We start from the raw sequence: 24,613 nt of genomic DNA on the forward strand, positions 1-24,613 counted from the left end.
TGCTACCGTGGCAACCGGTCGGTCAGGCAGAAGCATCAGGAAGTGTAATCATGGCGGACAGTACATTCATCGGATAACAAATGTGGTAACGTAACGACATCGTGACGCTGATTCTTATGCGTCAGATGAATTGCTGGGTTTCTTATTGGCGTAAACTATGTTGTTGTCACACTAAAGAAGTTGGTTCTGACTTGCAATGAGGGGGCGGGGCTTCATCAGAACTCCTGTTAAGTGAAGCTAAACAGACTTAAGAGGTGCTGAAGTTCGGATGCACATTGCTAACAGATTAGCGAGCCACGGGCTTCGCTCTCTATTGAAATATGGTCATTTAGCCTGAAAAAACTATTGGTGACGCCCACAATGACATGGGCGGGGCTTTAATCGTAGGCCACAAACGGGCCTGTGACATCACACCGGCTATGTCACATCTTTAATGGTCATCAGTGTTCTTTAATTCAGGTGGACTGAAATTATGTCTCTCAACGAACATGGCGCACGGGGGAGGAAGGAAGAGGATCTGTTGATCAGCGGATCGATCAACCCCTCCCACACTGATCGCCGGGGTCAAAGGTCACCAACCATCTAGATGCCCCGCCCACTTTCACCTCCCCGGTCAGCAGCCGTTAGTTTCCGTTCGGCCCGCAGCCGGTCCCGTGGTCGCCGATCCGGTGCCGGGCTCGGCGGGACTCACCGATGGTGGAGATGAAGGTGGTGTTGAAGGCGTCCTCGCTAAACCGGAACAGCAAGCACGTCTTACCGACGCCGCTGTCGCCGATCAGCAGCAGCTTGAACAGGTAGTCGTACGTCTTCGCCATCGTCCCGCCTCCCTTTCGCTCCGGTAATGTGCCGGAATCTCCAATGGTACGCCGGTTCCTGGGCTCACTGGTCTCTAAACCGGTTTCCTCCAGAGCGTGAGCGACTGACAGGAAACTGCGGCGTAAAGTTGAATGGCATTGCCAGCACCGTGCTTCCTGGGATGGATTTTCATAATAAAAGCAGCTCCTGCGTCTCGTGTTAGAGGCTTGAATTTATTTCGTGTCGATGACATGCGGGTTTGGTCCCCAGTGCCTCTGCGTTTTTTTCCGCGAGTAAAAACTTTGACAAATTCTTCCTAAACCATCACACACGCCTGCGGTTGCGTCATTATTGGTGAATCATTGCTAAGATCCAGCAGCCATGACACCTGGTCGAGAACATGAAGGGTTCTTCCCCAGGTAGCCCACATCCTGGCAAAGACAGAACTCAGGATTCTGGTGCTTCACTCTAACATGGCGGACTGTGGGAGGAGGCTCTGACAAAGTGGCCTGTGGCAGTTTGTGTGGGGTTTTATTGGAAAAGTTTGACGGAGAAAACAATTGAAGACGCACTTTAATCATTAAAAAAGCCCTTTAATGGATCTTTGACCAGACAGAAACAGGAAGTAGAAACAATAATTTAAGACAGTTACACTGTTAACTTTAGGGGCACCAGCGGCAGGACGAAGACGGAAACAATTCATTACAACTTGGTCGAGTGAAGTTTGTGCGCAGGTTTGCTGTCACTGTTACATAATGTAAACTGCAAAGGCAGCTGATGCTGAAGCCCCACCCCTCCATGATATTATCACGTCATTTAGCGAACCAAGTTGAAGCTTTGAGGTCAAGGCAACTAAGAGGCAAAGTCTCTGAAGGGGCGGAGTCTCCGCAGTCACCACCTTGCTGCAGCTTTAGTCCAAGTCCTGGATGCGATGACAGATTTCGGCGGTGAACTCTGAACATTTGGAGTTTCCTCCCAGATCCTTCGTCAGCACCTGCAACACAATTATCGTCACTCACTGGCCGCTTCATCAGGAACATTGCCGAGGTGGTGGCTCATGGTTATGAATCACCAGTGACACCATGATGCCTGTCGGTATCGATTTGTTGGACAACACAATGTTAGTCGATGAGTTTCAGGTGCAATCAATCAGACAATTTAAAAATTATATCAACTCCAAAACTCTAAATATCCCTGATGGTGAGGCACACGTGGGATCACTTGGGTGGAATCATTGACTACTGAATCAACGTATCCTTCCAGTTCACCCCAAACGACCACTAACCTGCAGTCTAGGACGTGACGACACGAAACTCAGCGACTCAAACCGCTTATTTCAGTATCTAGCTAACACGTTGGCCGTGGACATGAGTCACCTGTTTGTCTCTGATGGTGTCGAAGCACGCCGTTTGGATCTTCTGAGCATGCTCGTGGAGACCCATGTGACGCAGCATCATGACTGCACTGAGCAGCAGGGCAGTAGGGTTGGCCAGGTCCATACCAGCAATGTCGGGGGCGGTGCCATGAACCTGCAGGACAAGCATCAGTACAATCTCTCACGTTACTGCTCGCTGTTGCTGCCGCCCCCTGCAGGCCCCAGACATCACAAAACCAAGACAAAACACACCGATTCAAATATGGCAACTCCATTGGCCCCAATGTTCCCGCTGGGGGTCACGCCAAGTCCTCCGATCAGACCGGCACACAAGTCACTGAAACACAAAGACCAGAGTGAGGCTTGATTCACCAGGCTGACAAGTGTCTGACGAAGGCATCAGCATGTAAATGACCTCAGAATGTCTCCATAGAGGTTGGGCATGACCAGCACGTCAAACTGGGATGGGTCCTGGACCATCTGAAAGACCCCCACATAACAGGGGTTCACAGGGAGCTCAGGTTAGACAGTAATGGGGACATCGTGGTCCATCAGGATGATAGTGTAACACCGCGGTGCATTCGTGCGATGACACGACGGTCGCATGTGAACTCACGTTGAGGCAGACGGTGTCCAGGTACATCTCAGTGAACTTGATGTCTTTGTAGTGCTCTGCCACCTCACGGCATTTCTTCAAAAAAAGTCCGTCGGACATTCGCCTGGACAGATGGACAGACAGGTCATGTGACGATAACATCAGTTCCACTCAGACACAAACGCTTCTTTTATCTCAGCTTCCATTGTCATACTCTTGCACACTGGAAGACAAATAGGAAGCAGCTGCTGCTCATGCGTTGACTCATGAAGGAAAATGAAAACCAGAATTCCAAAGCTGCTTTGAAAACTTGGACATGCACCCAAGTCATGTGACCCCACTACTGCTATGCTTAGATACGTTTACATTCTACAACCTACCATCATATACTGGTGCAGGCTTATGCACCAGAGCATGTGGTTGGTAGGGTTAGGGTTATTTTGGCTCATTTCTCCTCTTGCTCCTCCACGGCCAACTGCCCTCCAACACACGCTTCCATCAACCGGTTCATCTTTCAGACGCCTGATAAACATCCAGACTGGAGACTCAATTGTCACTGCACAAAGAATTTGTTTCGCATGTCATCTGATCGGCTCTTAAAGAGATGGACCATCTACTTTGGTGCCCATATCAGGTGATTATGATCGTCAGCCAATCGTACGAAGATGTGCTGTAGTGTCAGAACATCAGCAGCGCACCTGATAAACACTGTAATCCGTGTGTTTCTGTGGCTGTGAGGACACGCATGTCTGCCGAGTTCCAGTAGTTCTGACTTACATGTTAATTATCACTGTCCTGGTCCTGTCGCCCAACTCTGTGGATCTATTGACACCACAGGGCCTAGCAGAGGTAGCCGGGTGTTGCTCTGATGATAAAACCTCTTCTATCGTACTCACATGATGTTGGCTTTATGAACTGCCGTCACGCTGTTTCTTTGGTTGTTTCTGGCGTATTCGAAAGCGTACTCAGCGATGCGTCGGCTGGCTTCCTCAGTAATCAGTTTGATGCTCTGAACCACACCATCAACAATCTAAAATGAGACACGAAAACGGCTTCAGAGAAAAAATGACAAGGCAATAGTCATGTGATCATCAGGGCATAACCATCTGGTTTGTCACAGCTGACCCAATCAACTCAGCCCTCACGTTGCTCCTGTAAGCTGCAATCAACCACAGCTGCGCCACAATAGCTTGAATGGCCGCTCAGACTCAGTGATAGAGTAAAAACCACAAGGACCAGGAAGCAAAGTTGCAAGGGGTTCATGGAAATAGGAAGTGACATCGTAGTAACATAGGCCAGCTGACAGATCAGATCATTCCCATCATTTAGCTTGATCAGGAAACTGGAAATCAGGAGCCTAGCAGTGGTGGAGCCTAACATTTCTCCCCTTGCTCTTGGTCTTTGTGCTAAGCTAGGCTAACAGTTACTACCCTCTCTTTTTTGCTAAGCTAACAGTTTCCATCTGCTCCCAGTCTTCCTGACCTCATTTGTATATTGTTTACAATATATCATGCTATCTAGGTACTTGCACTTTTGTTTTAGGGGAAGTGAGAAGATGCGGGATGTCATCGTTGGAGACTACTGGTTGTTTTTGTTTGTGGTGACCATGGCGCCATTTGTGAATAAAGCAGTTGCTAGTTAAACAAAAATTGGTCATTATTTTCACCAACAACAGCAGTTTCCACAAGTTAAGGCCAGTTCCACAGTTTGTTTCTGTGTTTTCCTGTAAAAACCTTTTTCTCCTTGGAACACTGTCCATTTGGAGACTGGACAGTGTTTAGGTAGTGGCGTCCTCGTACTTCTTACCCTGAAGAACAGCAGTACAACCTCGAGGCGGTGGCCTGTCGGCCAACAGGATCACAACTGAACAGCACCACAATTATGTAACTTGATCCATTGATTGTGACCACGAGAGTTGTTGTAGTCGGAGATGCTCACAACATTTTCATGTGGTCTGGTCGGACACACACGCGACAACAGACTTCATCAACTTCTTGTGTCAGAGCAGCTGATGAGTCCATCAACCACCTCTAGCATCATGGCCGCTCACCACATGCTCGATGCCGCTGTACTCTCCCTCCGTGTTCTCTCGGATGGTGACCAGGTTCACGTCGGTGTATGGTGTCTTGTAGCCCTCAATGGAGACGCAGGGTCGCACATTGGCATAGAGGTCAAAGGTCTTCCTCAGTAGCAAGTTCATGGAGGGGTGACCTGCGGCAATCGGTGTCTTCAGTGGCCCTAAATGAGAAAACGATCCCCTGAATATTTAGAAACCAACCACACGCCACGATTTCTACAATTCAGCATCGGAAACGTCAACCAACCTTTCAGTCCGATCTTGCTGCGGTCCATTGACTCTTTGGCGTCAGGAGGGATCATCCATCGGCCACCAGGTCCCTGAATCGCTGTGACGTTCCTCTCCTCCCATCTGACTGGCACCTGCAGATCAAACATCAAAATCACGACTGACTTTCACTTCACCATCAGCACAAACTTCACGAATGGCACGTGAAGCGCTCATACATGGATGTTTAACGAGAGCTGGAATGTGAAGTGTGAGGGCTCTAGAGGCTGCGCAGAAGAATAGAGGTGGCGCACTAGCATCCTCACTAACCCTCACCTACTGCTCCGTCTAAACTTGCGCCCATCAAGTGGCAGCACACGTTCATGAGCTCAGATGAAGCAGCAGCTAGTGTTTGTTGAGCAGGCATCAGAATCTCAGTCGAAGTTCCTGCATTGGTGATAAGTTTGTTGACATTAAAGTAACTTCAAACAAAGTTAAGGTGGAATGCTAGTCAGGCTACCGTTACACCACTTTTGTGTAATATTCTGTGTTGCTGTAGTTTTTCCTTCATCTAATGTAGAATACAATATACTTTTTTCTACATATTCCCCAGAAGATTCCAAAAACCAATCTCTCAATCCATCCATCTATCTTCTTACTTGCTTTCTGACTAGCCTAACAGGATCAGGCTGATGCAGCCAGGAGCAGTGTTTCCTCTCTGGCAGCCATGTTGGGTCTGAACCTGTCATTCTGTGGTAACTGGACCTGTGCTGCCTGTCAGGGGGCGGAGCTACAGCAGGTGCACGACTGCTCTGTTCTTTGATTGGACCAGCAGCAGGTCAGCTACTCTGTTAGCCACTGCTCCAACATTGAACTTTGGGTGCATTTAAGAAACTCAAATATTTTCTCCTGTTTTGCAGGATGTTGGAGATGATGTGACATGTTCTCCTGTGCTCTCTCTGTCTGCTAGGGCTGCATGCACACGTGTGTGTATGTGCACATTATGGGTAGTGGTGGAGTCTTTGGAAAGCCAACGACAGAGAAGAATTGCAAATACATGACGGTATGGAGAGTGAGATGAAACAACTTCACGTGAATCAGATCAATAACATAAACCTGATTAGTTTGGGAGAGTAGATCAAGGCCTAGACCGGTTCTATAGAGTTTCCTCGTTGATGTCAGACATGAACTTTGCATCTTAGACTAGAAATGACTTCATGTCTTGCAGCCAGCATGCAAATTGTTTTCTCTCTCTAGGTCCCAGTGATTACCTGGCGATATATTTGAATGGAAATTGAAGGATATTTTCCAGAAACAATCACAAATTTTGACATAACAAGAAACTCTGAAAATCATTAGCTAACCCATAAACAGTTCTGACCCTGCCTCCAAACGACAATGACAAAAAAACAATATATAGAACAAGCAGCGTGTGAGGGCCTGAGCCCTGGCCTGAACCCCAGGGTGTCCTGGTCCAGGGTGAAGGCCTTGTAGTTGAGGAGTTAGAAGCCTGAGTCTGATCAGAGAGTGAGAGCAGAGCTGAGAGCTGGCCCTTTAAGAACCCCTCCCCCACTGCTCTGTCTCTGATCTGTGCTAGAGTGAGAGCAGAGCTGAGAGCTGGCCCTTTAAGAACCCCTCCCCACTGCTCTGTCTTTGATCTGTGCTAGAGTGAGAGCAGAGCTGAGAGCTGGCCCTTTAAGAACCCCTCCCCCACTGCTCTGTCTTTGATCTGTGCTAGAGTGAGAGCAGAGCTGAGAGCTGGCCCTTTAAGAACCCCTCCCCCACTGCTCTGTCTTTGATCTGTGCTAGAGTGAGAGCAGAGCTGAGAGCTGGCCCTTTAAGAACCCCTCCCCACTGCTCTGTCTTTGATCTGTGTTAGAGTGAGAGCAGAGCTGAGAGCTGGCCCTTTAAGAACCCCTCCCCCACTGCTCTGTCTTTGATCTGTGCTAGAGTGAGAGCAGAGCTGAGAGCTGGCCCTTTAAGAACCCCTCCCCCACTGCTCTGTCTCTGATCTGTGCTAGAGTGGGAGCAGAGCTGAGAGCTGGCCCTTTAAGAACCCCTCCCCCACTGCTCTGTCTTTGATCTGTGCTAGAGAGAGAGCAGAGCTGAGAGCTGGCCCTTTAAGAACCCCTCCCCACTGCTCTGTCTCTGATCTGTGCTAGAGTGAGAGCAGAGCTGAGAGCTGGCCCTTTAAGAACCCCTCCCCCACTGCTCTGTCTTTGATCTGTGCTAGAGTGAGAGCAGAGCTGAGAGCTGGCCCTTTAAGAACCCCTCCCCCACTGCTCTGTCTCTGATCTGTGCTAGAGTGAGAGCAGAGCTGAGAGCTGGCCCTTTAAGAACCCCTCCCCCACTGCTCTGTCTTTGATCTGTGCTAGAGTGAGAGCAGAGCTGAGAGCCGGCCCTTTAAGAACCCCTCCCCACTGCTCTGTCTCTGATCTGTGCTAGAGTGAGAGCAGAGCTGAGAGCTGGCCCTTTAAGAACCCCTCCCCACTGCTCTGTCTCTGATCTGTGCTAGAGTGAGAGCAGAGCTGAGAGCTCGCCCTTTAAGAACCCCTCCCCCACTGCTCTGTCTTTGATCTGTGCTAGAGTGAGAGCAGAGCTGAGAGCTGGCCCTTTAAGAACCCCTCCCCCACTGCTCTGTCTTTGATCTGTGCTAGAGTGAGAGCAGAGCTGAGAGCTGGCCCTTTAAGAACCCCTCCCCACTGCTCTGTCTTTGATCTGTGCTAGAGTGAGAGCAGAGCTGAGAGCTGGCCCTTTAAGAACCCCTCCCCCACTGCTCTGTCTTTGATCTGTGCTAGAGTGAGAGCAGAGCTGAGAGCTGGCCCTTTAAGAACCCCTCCCCCACTGCTCTGTCTCTGATCTGTGCTAGAGTGGAGAGAGAGGAGGAGCACCAGGACTGGAGTGGGACAAGAGGAAGAAGTCAGCATACGCTGGTTCAGAGGGACACAGAACACCATGTTCTTGGAGGGGTTTTTGTCAGGAATGCAGTGGTGTGGTTGGTAGAGCTGTGGGATGTATGGTGTAGACGTGAGAAGCGTTTGTTTGACAGTATGTACCCTGAGAGGACACCGTCTCCCCTTAGACTTCCATTGGAAGGTGAAACGTGTCTCCCCCACTTTGACGGCTTATAAAATTGTGGACATCTGGTTAGGGTTAGGTCAGTCGTACATGTGTATGACTTGACCATCTTGACGAGACGAATAAAACGGTGTTGGTCCCATGTCTGTAGGACATTCCTACAGGCTGTGGCGTTTTTTTGTGTATCTAGGTGGCGCTATGAGTACAGCGCTGTTTTTTTTTTTTGTTAAACATAGAATTTTTTTGCCGCAGCCGATGTGTGTACCAAATTTGGTGAGTTTTTGAGCGTGTTTAGGGGGTCAAATTAAGCTTTGAAGTGGTGAGTGTGGCGAGCAAACACAATAACTCACTTTGGTCGCCTCGAATATTTTGACGACAGCCGAGGAAATCTCTGGTCCAATTCCATCTCCTGGAATCAGCGTGATGGTCTGCATCTGTAGGTACAATGGTGGGACAAAGTTCAATTCCTGCGATCATTTCATCAAAAGTGCAACAGGCACCTCGCAAAAAACTCTGAACTCTACTGCCTCAATAGAGCCCCAGAACGCTGCTGCCCCCCTGACTAGAACTGGTAGCAGAGACCAGGTCTCTCCTGGACTGCTTCTCTGCATGGCTCCCTGTCAGATTCAGAACAGAATTTAAAATTCTTCTTCTACCATCAAAGTCCTCAACAATCAGGCTCCTTCATCCCTGACAGAGCTCCTAGTCCCCTATGATCCAGTTAGAACCCTTCACTCCCAGGATGCAGGGTTCCTGCTGGTTCCTAGAGTTCTAACAGTAGAATGGAGCCAGAGCCTTCAGCTATCAGGCTCCCCTCCTGTGGAACCGTCTCCCAGTTTCAGTCCAGGAACCAGACCCCCTCTCTAGGTTTAAGAGCAGACTTAAGACCTCCTTGTTGATCAGGCTTATAGTCAGGACTGCTTAGGCTGGCCCTTAGATCTGGTGCTCTAGGCTCAGACTGCTGGGATCTCCCATGATGCACTGGGCTTCTCTCTCCTCCTCCTGTCCTCAGACGTGTTACTAACTCCTCTTCTTCTCCCCTCATCCCAGATCCTGGTGCTGCTGGAGGAGGCTCCAGACCTGAAGAGGCTCCAGCTGCCACCCGTAGCTCCACCTGCTCACGTCCCCGTCTGTCCATCAGTCTCTTCTCTTTCTCACCCTCTTTATCTCTGTCTCTCTGTCTTCCTCCATTCTCAGTCTTTGTCTCTGTCCATCAGTCTCTCCTCCTTTCTCTCCCTCTTTATCTCTGTCTCTCTCTCTCCTTCTGTCTCTCTGTCTTCCTCCATTCTCTGTCTTTGTCTCTATCCATCAGTCTCTCCTCCTTTCTCTCCCTCTTTATCTCTGTCCCTCTCTCTCCTTCTGTTTCTCTGTCTTCCTCCATTCTCTGTCTTTGTCACTATCCATCAGTCTCTCCTCCTTTCTCTCCCTCTTTATCTCTGTCTCTCTCTCTCCTTCTGTCTCTCTGTCTTCCTCCATTCTCTGTCTTTGTCTCTATCCATCAGTCTCTCCTCCTTTCTCCCTCTTTATCTCTGTCCCTCTCTCTCCTTCTGTTTCTCTGTCTTCCTCCATTCTCAGTCTTTGTCTCTGTCCATCAGTCTCTCGTCCTCTCTCCCTCTCTCTCCTTCTGTTTCTCTGTCTTCCTCCATTTTCAGTCTTTGTCTCTGTCCATCAGTCTCTCATCCTCTCTCCCTCTCTCTCCTTCTGTTTCTGTCTTCCTCCATTCTCAGTCTTTGTCTCTGTCCATCAGTCTCTCGTCCTTTCTCTCCCTCTTTCTCCTTCTGTCTCTCTGTCTTCCTCCATTCTCTGTCTTTGTCTCTGTCCATCAGTCTCTCCTCCTTTCTCTCCCTCTTTATCTCTGTCTTCCTCCATTCTCAGTCTTTGTCTCTGTCCATCAGTCTCTCATCCTCTCTCCCACTCTCTCCTTCTGTTTCTCTGTCTTCCTCCATTCTCAGTCTTTGTCTCTGTCCATCAGTCTCTCGTCCTTTCTCTCCCTCTTTCTTCTTCTGTCTCTCTGTCTTCCTCCATTCTCTGTCTTTGTCTCTGTCCATCAGTCTCTCCTCCTTTCTCTCTCTCTTTATATCTGTCCCTCTCTGTCCTACTGTCTCTCTGTCTTCCTCCATTCTCTGTCTTTGTCTCTGTCCATCAGTCTCTCCTCCTTTCTCTCTCTCTTTATCTCTGTCCCTCTCTCCCTCTGTCTCTCTGTCTTTCTCCATTCTCTGTCTTTGTCTCTGTCCTGCTCTCCTGCTCTCTCTCCGTCCCCACTGATCCTGGATCTGCTCCACCTTCCTGCTGGTAAAGGAAGGTTCTGCTGGCTGCTGTTGCAGGATGTGCTGCTGATGGAGAATTGTTGGGTGGAGGTTCATTGAAGGGGGGAGGTGCTGGACCTGCTCTACTTGGACAGAGTCAGGACAGAACTTTGGTTGGGGTTTGGTGACACACTAATAAAACTGACTGGACTTGAGAACTATAGAACAAAGGAAATCAGCACCGTGGTACAGTTCTGAAACCCGACAGCTGAAACAAACAGCTCACTACCTGGAAAGGATGTGGCGCTGCTCCAGACAGGAAGCGTCAGGTGTGATCTGGCCAGAGAGCCTTAAAACTCAGACTAGAGCAGCTGATTATAGAGCATGGAGTCAGACTAGCAGAGAGCCACAGCTCTACTGAGCCCAGTGCTCCTTGTTCCCTCAGCAGTAACGACTTTATCAAACATTTAATGATCCAATTCAACTGTTTGAGGTCACATTCATCTCGTTCTGCCATCAGCTGACACCAGGTTAACCTCAGAGACACCTGTAGGCCAGACACACCTGGACGTTTAGCTCCCATTGACCTTCACAATGCAACGCAACACTTCACCAATACAAAAATGTCCTCCTCTGAACCTCCACCTGTCTCCTAGACCCCATCCCAACTAAGCTGCTCCAAGACTCTCTCCCCTCGTTAGCCCCTCCCTCTTAGATATGGTCAATGTGGCGCTGGTATCTGGTTCCGTCCCTCAGTCCTTTAAAGTAGCAGGAATTAAACCCTCCTCAAAAAACAAGCCTGGATCCAGAAGTTCTACCAACTACAGACCAACATCACATCTTCCTTTTCTCTCCAAGGTTCTGGAGAAAGCAGCTGCTAAACAGCTCTGGGACTTCTCCACAGCAACAGCTGATTGGAGGATTCAGTCAGGTTCCAGGTTCATCCTAGCACAGAAGCAGAACTAGTCAAAGGTACCAGTGACCTCCTGCTGGTACCAGATGAGGGACTGGTCTCTGTGCTGGTTATTATTGATAACTAATTTACTGTTGCTGTTGTGTCCTGACTCTCTTCTCCACCTCTCTGTCTCTGTCCCTGTCTTCCGTGTCTCTCTCCCCCTCCAGCAGGTCAGAGCAGACGTCCGTCCCCACTGATCCTGGATCTGCTCCACCTTCCTGCTGGTAAAGGAAGGTTTTCATCCCTGCTGTCTCAGATGTGCTGATTCATAGAAGGAGGGAGGTTCTACACCTGCTCTACCGGGAGGGGGGTTTTACACCTGCTCTACCGGGACGGAGGTTCTACTCTTGCTCTACCGGGAGGGAGGTTCTACTCCTGTTCTACCGGGAGGGAGGTTCTACACCTGCTCTACCGGGAGGGGGGTTCTACACCTGCTCTACCGGGAGGGAGGTTCTACACCTGCTCTACCGGGAGGGAGGTTCTACACCTGCTCTACCGGGAGGGGGGTTCTACACCTGCTCTACTGGGAGGGGGGTTCTACTCCTGCTCCACCGGGAGGGGGGTTCTACACCTGCTCTACCGGGAGGGAGGTTCTACACCTGCTCTACCGGGAGGGAGGTTCTACACCTGCTCTACCGGGAGGGAGGTTCTGCACCTGCTCTACCGGGAGGGAGGTTCTACACCTGCTCTACCAGGAAAGAGGCAGCAGGGACTGAGGGAGGGATTTGGACACACAAACACAATTGGACTGGACTTGGATTCAGAGGAGCTTCAGCCAATTCTGAGGAAACTAAGAACAGCCAATCTGGGTTTACTGAATCATCTGGAGAAGATTCCCTCTGAGTTGGACGCATGCAACAAGATTGTGTGGCGTCTCATCGAGCTGAGCTGTTAGACTCCCATTCTATCTGGACCAACCTTCAAGTGTCTGATGGGTTTGTGGTGCTAAAGAACATTGGTCTTGTTTCTTCTTTAAAGTGTTCCCTCAAACAAAAATCACTGTTAGAAGTGTGATTGTTAAGACACCCGATCACCTGCTAGACCGGAGACTAACAGAACTAACAGAAATTGTCTCACATGTTCTCATCTGTTCATCATCTGATTGACCCTAACAGAGACAGGCGAGCTAAGTTTTCACTGTCAATATTGGGGATTGGATTCAATCAGGGGGCAGCCCGGTGCAGCAATGGTCCTCCCTGTGGCCCCCATCAAGAAGGTTATGGGTGGAGCCCCGGCTGCAGCACGGGGTCTTTCTGGGTGAGTCTCCATGTTCTCCCTGTTCCTGGTGGGTTCTCTCTGGTACTCCAGCTTCCTCCACAGTCCAAAGACATCAAGAGGGGACCAGGTTAATCCAGACTCTAAATTGACCGTAGGCGTGGCTGGGAGAGCCAATGGTTGTCTGTCTCTATGTGTTGGCCCTGCCATGGACTGGTGACCTGTCCAGGGGGAAGGCTGCTGGGATAGGCTCCACCTTGACTGACAAGTCCTCTGCGGACAGTGTCACGGCCTCAGCCATGCCCACTTACGTATAATATGGATCTGTTCAGCTTAGGGTTGAATGTAAATCAAACCACAATATCTCTCTCTTGGGAATTAAAAAAAAAAAATCCGTTCAGTTTGCCCCCCCATTGCTCAGTATATCGATTCCCATATGAACGGGCACAAACGTGCTTAGAGGGAAACAGGAAAACAGCTACAATTGAAGTGTTGAGGGAGAAAGTTGCTGCTGGAGTCGACAAGAAGCTGAAGGTATCTGTCTCACCTGTATCAGACTTAATGATCACAGGTGAAACTGGCAGAGTGATACTGAGGCTGGACTCTGTTTTCACTGAGGTGTGAAACGTGAACAAGGAAGCAGCGTGAAATGAAACTTAAGAATCATTAAATATGGAAAAGAAAGTAAATATCATTCGATATATTTGGGGTCAGGAACTTGGGCGTTAGTGACACGGGGACTGATGTGATTATGCAGATGAATAGACTGACGAAAAACCCCACAAAATCCTCCAGGAGTGATGACATCTGGTTGCCGTGCGGAAATCATCTCCCAGTGTGATGCAACTCCCTGTGCACTCTTGAGTCTCTTCATCTACCAGATGCCATGTTTGACAAGAAATTACTTTATAAAATGCACTAAGATGATACAAACCAACAGAGTTTTATTCAGACAGCAAAACTCAGCCAAAATATGTTTGACTTGGACTCAATGAAACAGCTGGCTTCAAAGACTGTTACCATGGTAACTGACTCGGCTGCATCTTCTCCCTGACACACTCAGACTCCCACTACACCCTTCTTCTGAATCAGACCCCAAAAACATTCCTTCTTGTCAGGTAGGCAACAGAGACCACACCCCACAAACTGCTGTCCCTTCAGCTTCAACATGATAGCTTAGCGTGGGCGAGGCTAGCTATACCTGCTCCTACCATGTATGCCAAGTCAAACGATTACTGACCGGAGCATCAGCTTGACTGTGACCCAGAACTACTCACCTGCCGGGAGAAAGACGCCGAAGACAGAGAAGGTCTTTTCAGCACCCCCGCTGCCTGGGACAGCTGCAACAGATAAGCACAACAAGACCAATCAGATCTCTCTCTCTCACACACACACAAAGTAACATCACGATTATCATCATCCACTCACAGACGTTATGTGGCTTTAGATGTACGGTGACATTCATGAACACCAGCACTGGATGGGTATGTGCTAATTCGCGTCAGTGACACGCTAGCATCTGAGCCAATCTCCTATAGCATCTCTACAAAGACTCAAGCTATTGGAACGTCTGGTACTCGGTCACTGTTTGACACCGAACCGGCAATGTTCCCTACCAACGGTTCTTTTTCTATTCATATTCTGACCAGTAGAAGGCCACAGTCCTGATGGATGGAGGATCCCTTGTGTCAGGATCTCGGGTGTATTCCAGTAACTGAAACTACAAACATGGCAATGAGCATCGTCGACGTTGAACCCAAACCTCTGAGCTCCGATTCTGAGCTTCCTCGGAGGTCGAAGTTCAGCCCGAGACGCAGGCACCACTGTATGTACCTGTGGTGCATCCAGCGGCTCGCCGGAGTTCAGTGTGCATGGACGGCAGCGCCTTTTACGTCGTTTACACGTCAGAGTTTCTGTAAATCCTAGCGTATCAGATCAAGCAGCACGAGGAGCGTCGGTAGATCCAGTCGTTCTATCCCAGTAGACAGACATTAGTGTAGGGTTAGCTTCAGTAGCTTAGCCCTCATCCCGCTGAAGGACGGACGGAGGCTAACACACACACACACACACACACACACACACACACACACACACACACACACACACACAGCTAATTGGCTAACCTGTTAAACAAGAGTCTTAATAAGATTTTACGGCAGAGCAGAACAACACGACAGTACAGGAAACGTCGCCTCGCCACGCAGAAAAAGTTTCCGGCTGAAACACCGACCGTCGGCGTGTCCGTTCGGGTTTTAAAACCGTTTTCTCACCATTGACCTCCACGCGTTGCCTGCCATTCCGACGAGCCGCGGCCGAGACCTTCTGTGAGAAGTTGAGCTGAAACGTAATGACGTCACAGCCACACGTAGGGAAACTGGCCAAATTGGGTTTGTCAGGAGCAGGAGCCTCGGCGGAAGAAGAACCACTACATTTACAGTCAGATTAGTCCATAGCGCTCCCTGGTGGTGGCTGATGTCCTCACTCTGGTGAGGAACCGGATCTGCTCGGTCATGGGCTGGACCACTTCCAGAACCTGGTGATGGATCACTGTGAGGACTGAGAGGTTATTGTGACAGGGAGGCTACCATGTTGTAGATTTACAGGAAGATAGATGGATGATAGATAGATAGATGATAGATAGATAGATGATAAATAGATGGATAGATAGATAGATAGATAGATAGATGATAGATAGATAGATAGATAGATAGATAGATGATAGATAGATAGATAGATAGATGATAGATAGATGATAGATAGATAGATGATAAATAGATGGATAGATAGATAGCTAGATAGATATATAGATAGATAGATGATAGATAGATAGATGGTAAATAGATGGATAGATAGATAGATAGATAGATATATAGATAGATAGATGATAAAAAGATGGATAGATAGATAGATAGATATATAGATATATAGATAGATAGATGATAGATAGATGATAGATAGATAGATGATAGATAGATAGATGATAGATAGATAGATGGATAGATAGATAGATAGATATATAGATAGATGATAGATAGATGATAGATAGATGATAGATAGATAGATGATAGATAGATGATAAATAGATGGATAGATAGATAGATAGATGGATAGATAGATAGATAGATAGATGATAAAAAGATGGATAGATAGATAGATAGATAGATAGATATAAAGATAGATAGATGATAGATAGATAGATAGATAGATGATAGATAGATAGATGATAGATAGATAGATGATAAATAGATGGATAGATAGATAGATAGATAGATATATAGATAGATAGATGATAGATAGATAGATGATAAATAGATGGATAGATAGATAGATAGATAGATAGATATATAGATAGATAGATGATAAAAAGATGGATAGATAGATAGATAGATATATAGATAGATAGATGATAGATAAATGATAGCTAGATAGATGATAGATAGATAGATGATAGATAGATAGATGGATAGATAGATAGATAGATAGATGATAGATAGATGATAGATAGATAGATGATAGATGATAAATAGATGGATAGATAGATAGATAGATGGATAGAAAGATAGATAGATAGATAGATGACAGATAGATAGATGATAGATAGATAGATGATAAATAGATGGATAGATAGATAGATAGATAGATAGATAGATAGATAGATAGATGATAAATAGATGGATAGATAGATAGATAGATAGATGATAGATAAATGATAGATAGATAGATGATAGATAGATAGATGATAGATAGATGGATAGATAGATAGATAGATAGATAGATATATAGATAGATGATAGATAGATGATAGATAGATAGATGACAGACAGAAAGATGATAGATAGAAGGATGAAAGATAGATGTTAGATTGATAGATGATAGATGGATAGATAGATAGATAGATAGATAGATGATAGATAGATAGAAGATAGATAGATGGATAGATAGATAGATGGATAGATAGATGGATGATATAAAGATGAAAGATAGATGATAGATAGATAGATAGATGATAGATAGATAGATAGATGGTAGATAGATGGATGGATAAATAGATGATAGATAGATGATAGATAGATAGATGGATAGATAGATGGATAGATAAAAGATAAATAGATAGATGATAGATAGATAGATAGATAGAAAGACGGATGATAGATAGATGGACAGATAGATGATAGATAGATAGATGATAGATAGATAGATGATAGATAGACAGATGATAGATAGATGATAGATAGATAGATAGATAGATAGATGATAGATAGATGATAGATAGATGATAGATAGATGACAGATAGATGGATAGATAGATAGATAGATGGATGATAGATAGATGATAGATGATAGATAGATGATAGATAAATGATAGATAGATAGATCGATGATAGATAGATAGATAGATGGTAGATAGATGATAGATGATAGATAGATGATAGATAGATGATAGATAGATAGATAGATGGATGATAGATAGATGATAGATGATAGATAGATGATAGATAAATGATAGATAGATAGATAGATCGATAATAGATAGATAGATAGATGGTAGATAGATGATAGATAGATAGATAGATGATAGATAGATGAAAAATAGATAGATGGATAGATAGATAGATGAAAGATAGATGATAGATAGATAGATAGATAGATAGACAGATGATAGATAAATGATAGATAGATAGATGATAGATAGATAGATGATAGATAGATGGATAGATAGATAGATAGATAGATAGATATATAGATAGATGATAGATAGATGATAGATAGATAGATGACAGACAGAAAGATGATAGATAGAAGGATGATAGATAGATGTTAGATTGATAGATGATAGATGGATAGATAGATAGATAGATAGATAGATGATAGATAGATAGAAGATAGATAGATGGATAGATAGATAGATGGATAGATAGATGGATGATATAAAGATGAAAGATAGATGATAGATAGATAGATAGATGATAGATAGATAGATAGATGGTAGATAGATGGATGGATAAATAGATGATAGATAGATGATAGATAGATAGATGGATAGATAGATGGATAGATAAAAGATAAATAGATAGATGATAGATAGATAGATAGATAGAAAGACGGATGATAGATAGATGGACAGATAGATGATAGATAGATAGATGATAGATAGATGATAGATAGATAGATGATAGATAGACAGATGATAGATAGATGATAGATAGATAGATAGATAGATAGATGATAGATAGATGATAGATAGATGATAGATAGATGACAGATAGATGGATAGATAGATAGATAGATGGATGATAGATAGATGATAGATGATAGATAGATGATAGATAAATGATAGATAGATAGATCGATGATAGATAGATAGATAGATGGTAGATAGATGATAGATGATAGATAGATGATAGAAAGATGATAGATAGATAGATAGATGGATGATAGATAGATGATAGATGATAGATAGATGATAGATAAATGATAGATAGATAGATAGATCGATAATAGATAGATAGATAGATGGTAGATAGATGATAGATAGATAGATAGATGATAGATAGATGAAAAATAGATAGATGGATAGATAGATAGATGAAAGATAGATGATAGATAGATAGATAGATAGATAGACAGATGATAGATAGATGGACACATAGATAGATGATAGATAGATAGATGATAGATAGATGATAGATAGATGGATAGATACATAGATGATAGATAGATAGATGATAGACAGATGTTAGATTGATAGGTGATAGATAGATGGAAAGATAGATGATAGATAGATGATAGATAGATGATAGAAAGATAGATGGATAGATAGATGCATAGATAATAGATAGATAGATAGATGATAGATAGATAGATAATAGATGAAAGATAGATGATAGATAGAAGATTGATAGATAGATAGATAGATAGATAGATGAAAGATAGATGATAGATGGATGATAGATAGATGGATAGATGAAAGATAGATGATAGATAGATTATAGATGGATGATAGATAGATGGATGATAGATAGATAGATGATAGATAGATAGATAGATGATAGATAAATGATAGATGATAGATAGATAGATGAAAGATAGATAAATAGATAGATGATAGATAGATGATAGATAGATAGAGAGATGATAGATAGATAGATGAGAGATAGATAGATGATAGATAGATGATAGATAGATAGATGATAGATGATAGATAGATGATAGATAGATGATTGATAGATAGATAGATAGATATATGATAGACAGATGATAGATAGATGGATGATGATAGATAGATAGAAAGATGATAGATAGATAGATGATAGATAAATAGATAGATAGATGATAGATAGAAAGATGATAGATAGATAGATAGATGATAGATAGATAGATGATAGATAAATAGATGATAGAAAGATAGATAGATGATAGATAGATAGATGAGAGATAGATAGATGATAGATAGATGATAGATAGATGGATGAGAGATAGATAGATGATAGATGATAGATAGATAGATGATAGATAAATGATCGATAGATGATAGAAAGATAGATAATAGATGATATATAGATGATAGATAGATGATTCATAGATAGATAGATAGATAGATGAAAGATAGATGATAGATAGATGATAGATGGATGATAGATAGATGGATAGATAGATGATAGATGGATGATAGATAGATGGATGATAGATAGATTATAGATAAATGATAGATAGATGATAGATAGATAGATGATAGATAGATGACAGATAGATAGAGAGATGATAGATAGATAGATGATAAATAGATGATAGATAGATAGATAATTGATGATAGATAGATGATAGATAGATGATTGATAGATAGATGATAGATAGATAGATAGATACATAGATGATAGATAGATAGATAATAGATGATAGATAGATGATAGATAGATGATAGATGGATGATAGATAGATAGATGATAGATTGATAGATAGATGGATATATAGATGGATAGATACATAGATGATAGATAGATAGATAGAGAGATAGATAGATGACAGATAGATGGATGATAGATAGATGATAGATAGATGATAGATAGATGGAAAGATAGAAAGATAGATAGATAGATGATAGATAGATAGATAGATAGACAGATGATAGATAGATGGACAGATAGATGATAGATAGATAGATGATAGATAGATAGATTGATAGACAGATGATAGATAGATGGACAGATAGATGATAGATAGATAGATGATAGATAGATAGATTGATAGATGATAGATTGATAGATGATAGATAGATGATAGATAGATGATAGATAGATAGATGATAGATAGATGACAGACAGATGATAGAAAGATGTATAGATAGATGATAGATGATAGATTGATAGATTGATAGGTAGATAGATGATAGATAGATGGACAGATAGATAGATAGATAGATAGATAGATAGATAGAAGGAAAGACAGATAGATGATAGATAGATGATAGATGATAGATAGATGATAGATAAATGATAGATAGATGGATAGATAGATAGATAGATGATAGATAGATAGATGGATAGATAGATAGATGAAAGATAGATGATAGATAGATAGATAGATAGATAGAAAGATGGATAGATACATAGATGATAGATAGATAGATAGAGAGATAGATAGATGACAGATAGATAGATGATAGATAGATGATAGATAGATAGATAGATGATAGATAGATGGATAGATACATAGATGATAGATAGATAGATGATAGACAGATGTTAGATTGATAGATGATAGATAGATGGACAGATAGATAGATAGATAGATGATAGATGATAGATAGATGATAGATAGATGATAGAAAGATAGATGGATAGATAGATGGATAGATAATAGATAGATAGATAATAGATGATAGATAGATGATAGATAGAAGATTGATAGATAGATATATAGATGAAAGATAGATGATAGATAGATGATAGATGGATGATAGATAGATGGATTGATAGATGATAGATGGATGATAGATAGATGGATGATAGATAGATAGATGATAGATAGATAGATAGATGATAGATAAATGATAGATAGATGATAGATAGATAGATGATAGATAGATAGATAGATAGATAGATAGATGATAGATGATAGATAGATAGATAGATAGACAGAAAGACAGATAGATAGATACATAGATGATAGATAGATAGATGATGGATAGATAGATGATAGATAGATAGATGAGAGATAGATAGATGATAGATAGATGATAGATACATAGATGATAGATAGATAGATAGATAGATAGATAGATAGATAGATAGATGATAGATAGATAGATAGATAGACAGAAAGACAGATAGATACATACATAGATGATAGATAGATAGATGATGGATAGATAGATGATAGATAGATAGATGATAGATAGATAGATAGATAGATAGATAGATAGATGATAGATAGATAGATAGATAGACAGAAAGACAGATAGATAGATACATAGATGATAGATAGATAGATGATGGATAGATAGATGATAGATAGATAGATGATAGATAGATGATAGATAGATAGATAGATGATAGATAGATAGATGATAGATAGATGATAGATAGATGATAGATGATGGATAGATAGATGATAGATAGATAGATGATAGATAGATGATAGATAGATAGATGATAGATAGATGATAGTTAGATAGATGATAGAAAGATAGATAGATGATAGATAGATAGATGATAGATAGATAATAGATGATAGATAGATGATAGATAGATAGATGATAGATAGATAGATGATAAACAGATGATAGATAGATGGATAGATGATAGATAGATGATAGATAGATGGATAGATGATAGATAGATAGAAAGATGATAGATAGATAGATGATAGATAAATAGATAGATAGATGATAGATAGATAGATGATAGATAGATAGAGAGATAGATGATAGATAGATAGATAGATAAATAGATGATAGATAGATGATAGATAGATGATAGATAGATGGATAGATGATAGATAGATGATAGATAGATAGAGAGATGATAGATATATGGATAGATAGATGTATGATAGAAAGATGATAGATAGATAGATAGATAGATAGAAAGATGATAGAAAGATGGATAGATGATAGATAGATAGATAGATGATAGATAGATGATAGATAGATAGATGACAGATAGATGGATAGATAAATAGATGATAGATAGAGAGATAGATAGATGATAGATAAATGGATAGATAGATAGATGAAAGATAAATAGATAGATAGAAAGATGATAGATAGATGGATAAATGACAGATAGATAGATAGATGATAGATAGATATCTAGATGATAGATAGATCGATGGATAGATGATAGATAGATAGATAGATAGATGATAGATAGATAGATGATAGATAGATGATAGATAGATAGATAGATGATAGATAGATAGATGATAGATAGATGATAGATAGATAGATAGATGATGGATAGATAGATGATAGATAGATGATAGATAGATGATAGATAGATAGATAGATGATAGATAGATAGATGATAGATAGATGATAGATAGATGATAGATAGATGATAGATGATGGATAGATAGATGATAGATAGATAGATGAGAGATAGATGATAGATAGATAGATGATAGATAGATAGATGATAGATAAATAGATGATAGAAAGATAGACAGATGATAGATAGATAGATGATAGATAGATAATAGATGATAGATAGATGATAGATAGATAGATGATAGATAGATAGATGATAAACAGATGATAGATAGATGATAGATAGATGATAGATAGATGGATAGATGATAGATAGATAGAGAGATAGATGATAGATAGATAGATAGATAGATAGATAGATGATAGATCGATAGATAGATGATAGATAAATAGATGATAGAAAGATAGATGATAGATAGATAGATGAGAGATAGATAGATGATAGATAGATGATAGATAGATAGATAATAGATGATAGATGGATGATAGATGATAGATTGATAGATGATAGATAGATAGATGATGGATAGATAGATGATAGATAGATGATAGATGATAGATGGAAAGATAGATGATAGATAGATAGATAGATAGATCATAGATAGATAGATAGATAGATGAAAGATAGATGGATAGATGATAGATTGATAGATAGATAGATGGATAGGTAGATGATAGATGGATAGATGATAGATAGATAGATGATACATGATAGATGATAGATAGATAGATAGATATATAGATAGATAGATGGATAGATGATAGATAGATGATAGATAGATAGATAGATGATAGATAGATAGATAGATAGATAGATAGATAGATAGATAGATAGATAGATAGATAGATAGATAGATAGATGATAGATTGATAGATAGATAGATGGATAGGTAGATGATAGATTGATAGATAGATAGATGATAGATAGATGATAGATAGATGATAGATAGATGATAGATGATAGATAGATGATAGATAGATTGATGATAGTTAGATAGATAGATGATAGATAGATGATAGATGATAGATAGATGATAGATAAATAGATAGATAGATAGATGATAGATGATAGATAGATGATGATAGATAGATAGATAGAAGATAGATAGATGATAGATAGATAGATAGATGATAGATAGATGGATAGATACATAGATGATAGATAGATAGATGATAGACAGATGTTAGATTGATAGATGATAGATAGATGGACAGATAGATAGATAGATAGATGATAGATGATAGATAGATGATAGATAGATGATAGAAAGATAGATGGATAGATAGATGGATAGATAATAGATAGATAGATAATAGATGATAGATAGATGATAGATAGAAGATTGATAGATAGATAGATAGATAGATAGATAGATAGATGGATAAATGGATAGATAGATAGATGATAGATAGATAGATGATGGATGATAGATAGATGATAGATAGATAGATGATAGATAGATGAAAGATAGATATATGATAGATAGATGATAGATAGATAGATGATAGATAGATGGATAGATAAATAGATGATAGATAGAGAGATAGATAGATGATAGATATATGGATAGATTGATAGATGATAGATAGATGATAGATAGATAGATAGATAGAAAGATGATAGAAAGATGGATAGATGATAGATAGATAGATAGATGATAGACAGAAAGCTAGATGATAGATAGATAGATGATAGATAGATGATAGATAGATAGATGACAGATAGATGGATAGATAAATAGATGATAGATAGAGAGATAGATAGATTATAGATATATGGATAGATAGGTAGATGATAGATAGATAGATAGATAGATAGATAGATGATAGATAGATGATAGATAGATAGATGATAGAAAGATAGATAGATGATAGATAGATAGATGATAGATAGATAATAGATGATAGATAGATGATAGATAGATAGATGATAGATAGATAGATGATAAACAGATGATAGATAGATGGATAGATGATAGATAGATGATAGATAGATGGATAGATGATAGATAGATAGAAAGATGATAGATAGATAGATGATAGATAAATAGATAGATAGATGATAGATAGATAGATGATAGATAGATAGAGAGATAGATGATAGATAGATAGATAGATAAATAGATGATAGATAGATGATAGATAGATGATAGATAGATGGATAGATGATAGATAGATGATAGATAGATAGAGAGATGATAGATATATGGATAGATGGATATATGATAGAAAGATGATAGATAGATAGATAGATAGATAGAAAGATGATAGAAAGATGGATAGATGATAGATAGATAGATAGATGATAGATAGATGATAGATAGATAGATGACAGATAGATGGATAGATAAATAGATGATAGATAGAGAGATAGATAGATGATAGGTAAATGGATAGATAGATAGATGAAAGATAAATAGATAGATAGAAAGATGATAGATAGATGGATAGATGACAGATAGATAGATAGATGATAGATAGATATCTAGATGATAGATAGATAGATGGATAGATGATAGATAGATAGATAGATAGATGATAGATAGATAGATGATAGATAGATGATAGATAGATAGATAGATG

The 24,613-nt window shown here is 41.1% G+C and overlaps 3 protein-coding genes across 6 annotated transcripts in view; 1 reads left to right on the plus strand and 2 right to left on the minus strand.

Annotated features, from left to right (window-relative positions):
- Positions 1 to 950, minus strand: part of LOC147269858 (ras-related protein Rab-8B) — a 57,072-nt gene extending 56,122 nt beyond the window's left edge. For all 3 annotated transcript variants that reach the window (XM_086191933.1, XM_086191925.1, XM_086191915.1), the window contains exon 1: positions 692 to 950. In XM_086191933.1, the coding sequence (XP_086048059.1) occupies positions 692 to 815 (124 nt within the window). In that variant the 5' untranslated portion in view covers positions 816 to 950. The remainder of the gene's footprint in view (positions 1 to 691) is intronic.
- Positions 951 to 1,367: 417 nt separating this feature from the next.
- On the minus strand, positions 1,368 to 14,926 carry LOC147269859 (isocitrate dehydrogenase [NAD] subunit alpha, mitochondrial). Of its 2 annotated transcripts, XM_086191905.1 has the most exons (12): positions 14,814 to 14,896; positions 14,377 to 14,515; positions 13,821 to 13,883; positions 8,478 to 8,561; positions 5,090 to 5,204; positions 4,816 to 5,003; positions 3,662 to 3,795; positions 2,787 to 2,889; positions 2,586 to 2,650; positions 2,423 to 2,507; positions 2,172 to 2,324; positions 1,368 to 1,789 (listed from the first exon to the last, which is right to left on the minus strand). In XM_086191905.1, exons 4-12 carry the CDS (start codon positions 8,559 to 8,561, stop codon positions 1,706 to 1,708), a joined length of 1,011 nt encoding a protein of 336 aa, XP_086048031.1. In that variant the 5' UTR covers positions 13,821 to 13,883; positions 14,377 to 14,515; positions 14,814 to 14,896; the 3' UTR covers positions 1,368 to 1,705. The 2 variants fall into 2 exon arrangements, with proteins under 2 accessions (XP_086048031.1, XP_086048023.1); XM_086191897.1 differs by lacking the exon at positions 14,377 to 14,515 and having other exon boundaries at positions 14,814 to 14,926.
- LOC147269860 (uncharacterized) lies at positions 8,573 to 11,785 on the plus strand. Its single transcript, XM_086192086.1, has 3 exons — positions 8,573 to 8,616; positions 9,140 to 11,345; positions 11,496 to 11,785. Exons 1-2 carry the CDS (start codon positions 8,573 to 8,575, stop codon positions 10,491 to 10,493), a joined length of 1,398 nt encoding a protein of 465 aa, XP_086048212.1. The 3' UTR covers positions 10,494 to 11,345; positions 11,496 to 11,785.
- Positions 14,927 to 24,613: the final 9,687 nt, after the last annotated feature.

The sequence above is a fragment of the Aulostomus chinensis genome, chromosome 2 (genome assembly GCF_037954235.1).
Source record: "Aulostomus chinensis isolate RoL2024-O1b breed Wild chromosome 2, RoL_Achi_v1.0, whole genome shotgun sequence".
In the NCBI taxonomy this organism is placed as follows: Eukaryota; Metazoa; Chordata; class Actinopteri; order Syngnathiformes; family Aulostomidae; genus Aulostomus; species Aulostomus chinensis.

Coding starts and splice junctions, on each gene's coding strand:
- LOC147269860 (XM_086192086.1), top strand. CDS start 8,573: ATGGTGGGACAAAGTTCAATTCCTGCGATCATTTCATCAAAAGT. Junction 8,617..9,139: donor GCGATCATTTCATCAAAAGT/GCAACAGGCACC, acceptor TCCTGTCCTCAG/ACGTGTTACTAACTCCTCTT.
- LOC147269859 (XM_086191897.1), bottom strand. CDS start 14,840: ATGGCAGGCAACGCGTGGAGGTCAATG. Junction 5,004..5,089: donor CAGCAAGATCGGACTGAAAG/GTTGGTTGACGT, acceptor TTTCTCATTTAG/GGCCACTGAAGACACCGATT. Junction 2,508..2,585: donor CTCTATGGAGACATTCTGAG/GTCATTTACATG, acceptor TTTGTGTTTCAG/TGACTTGTGTGCCGGTCTGA.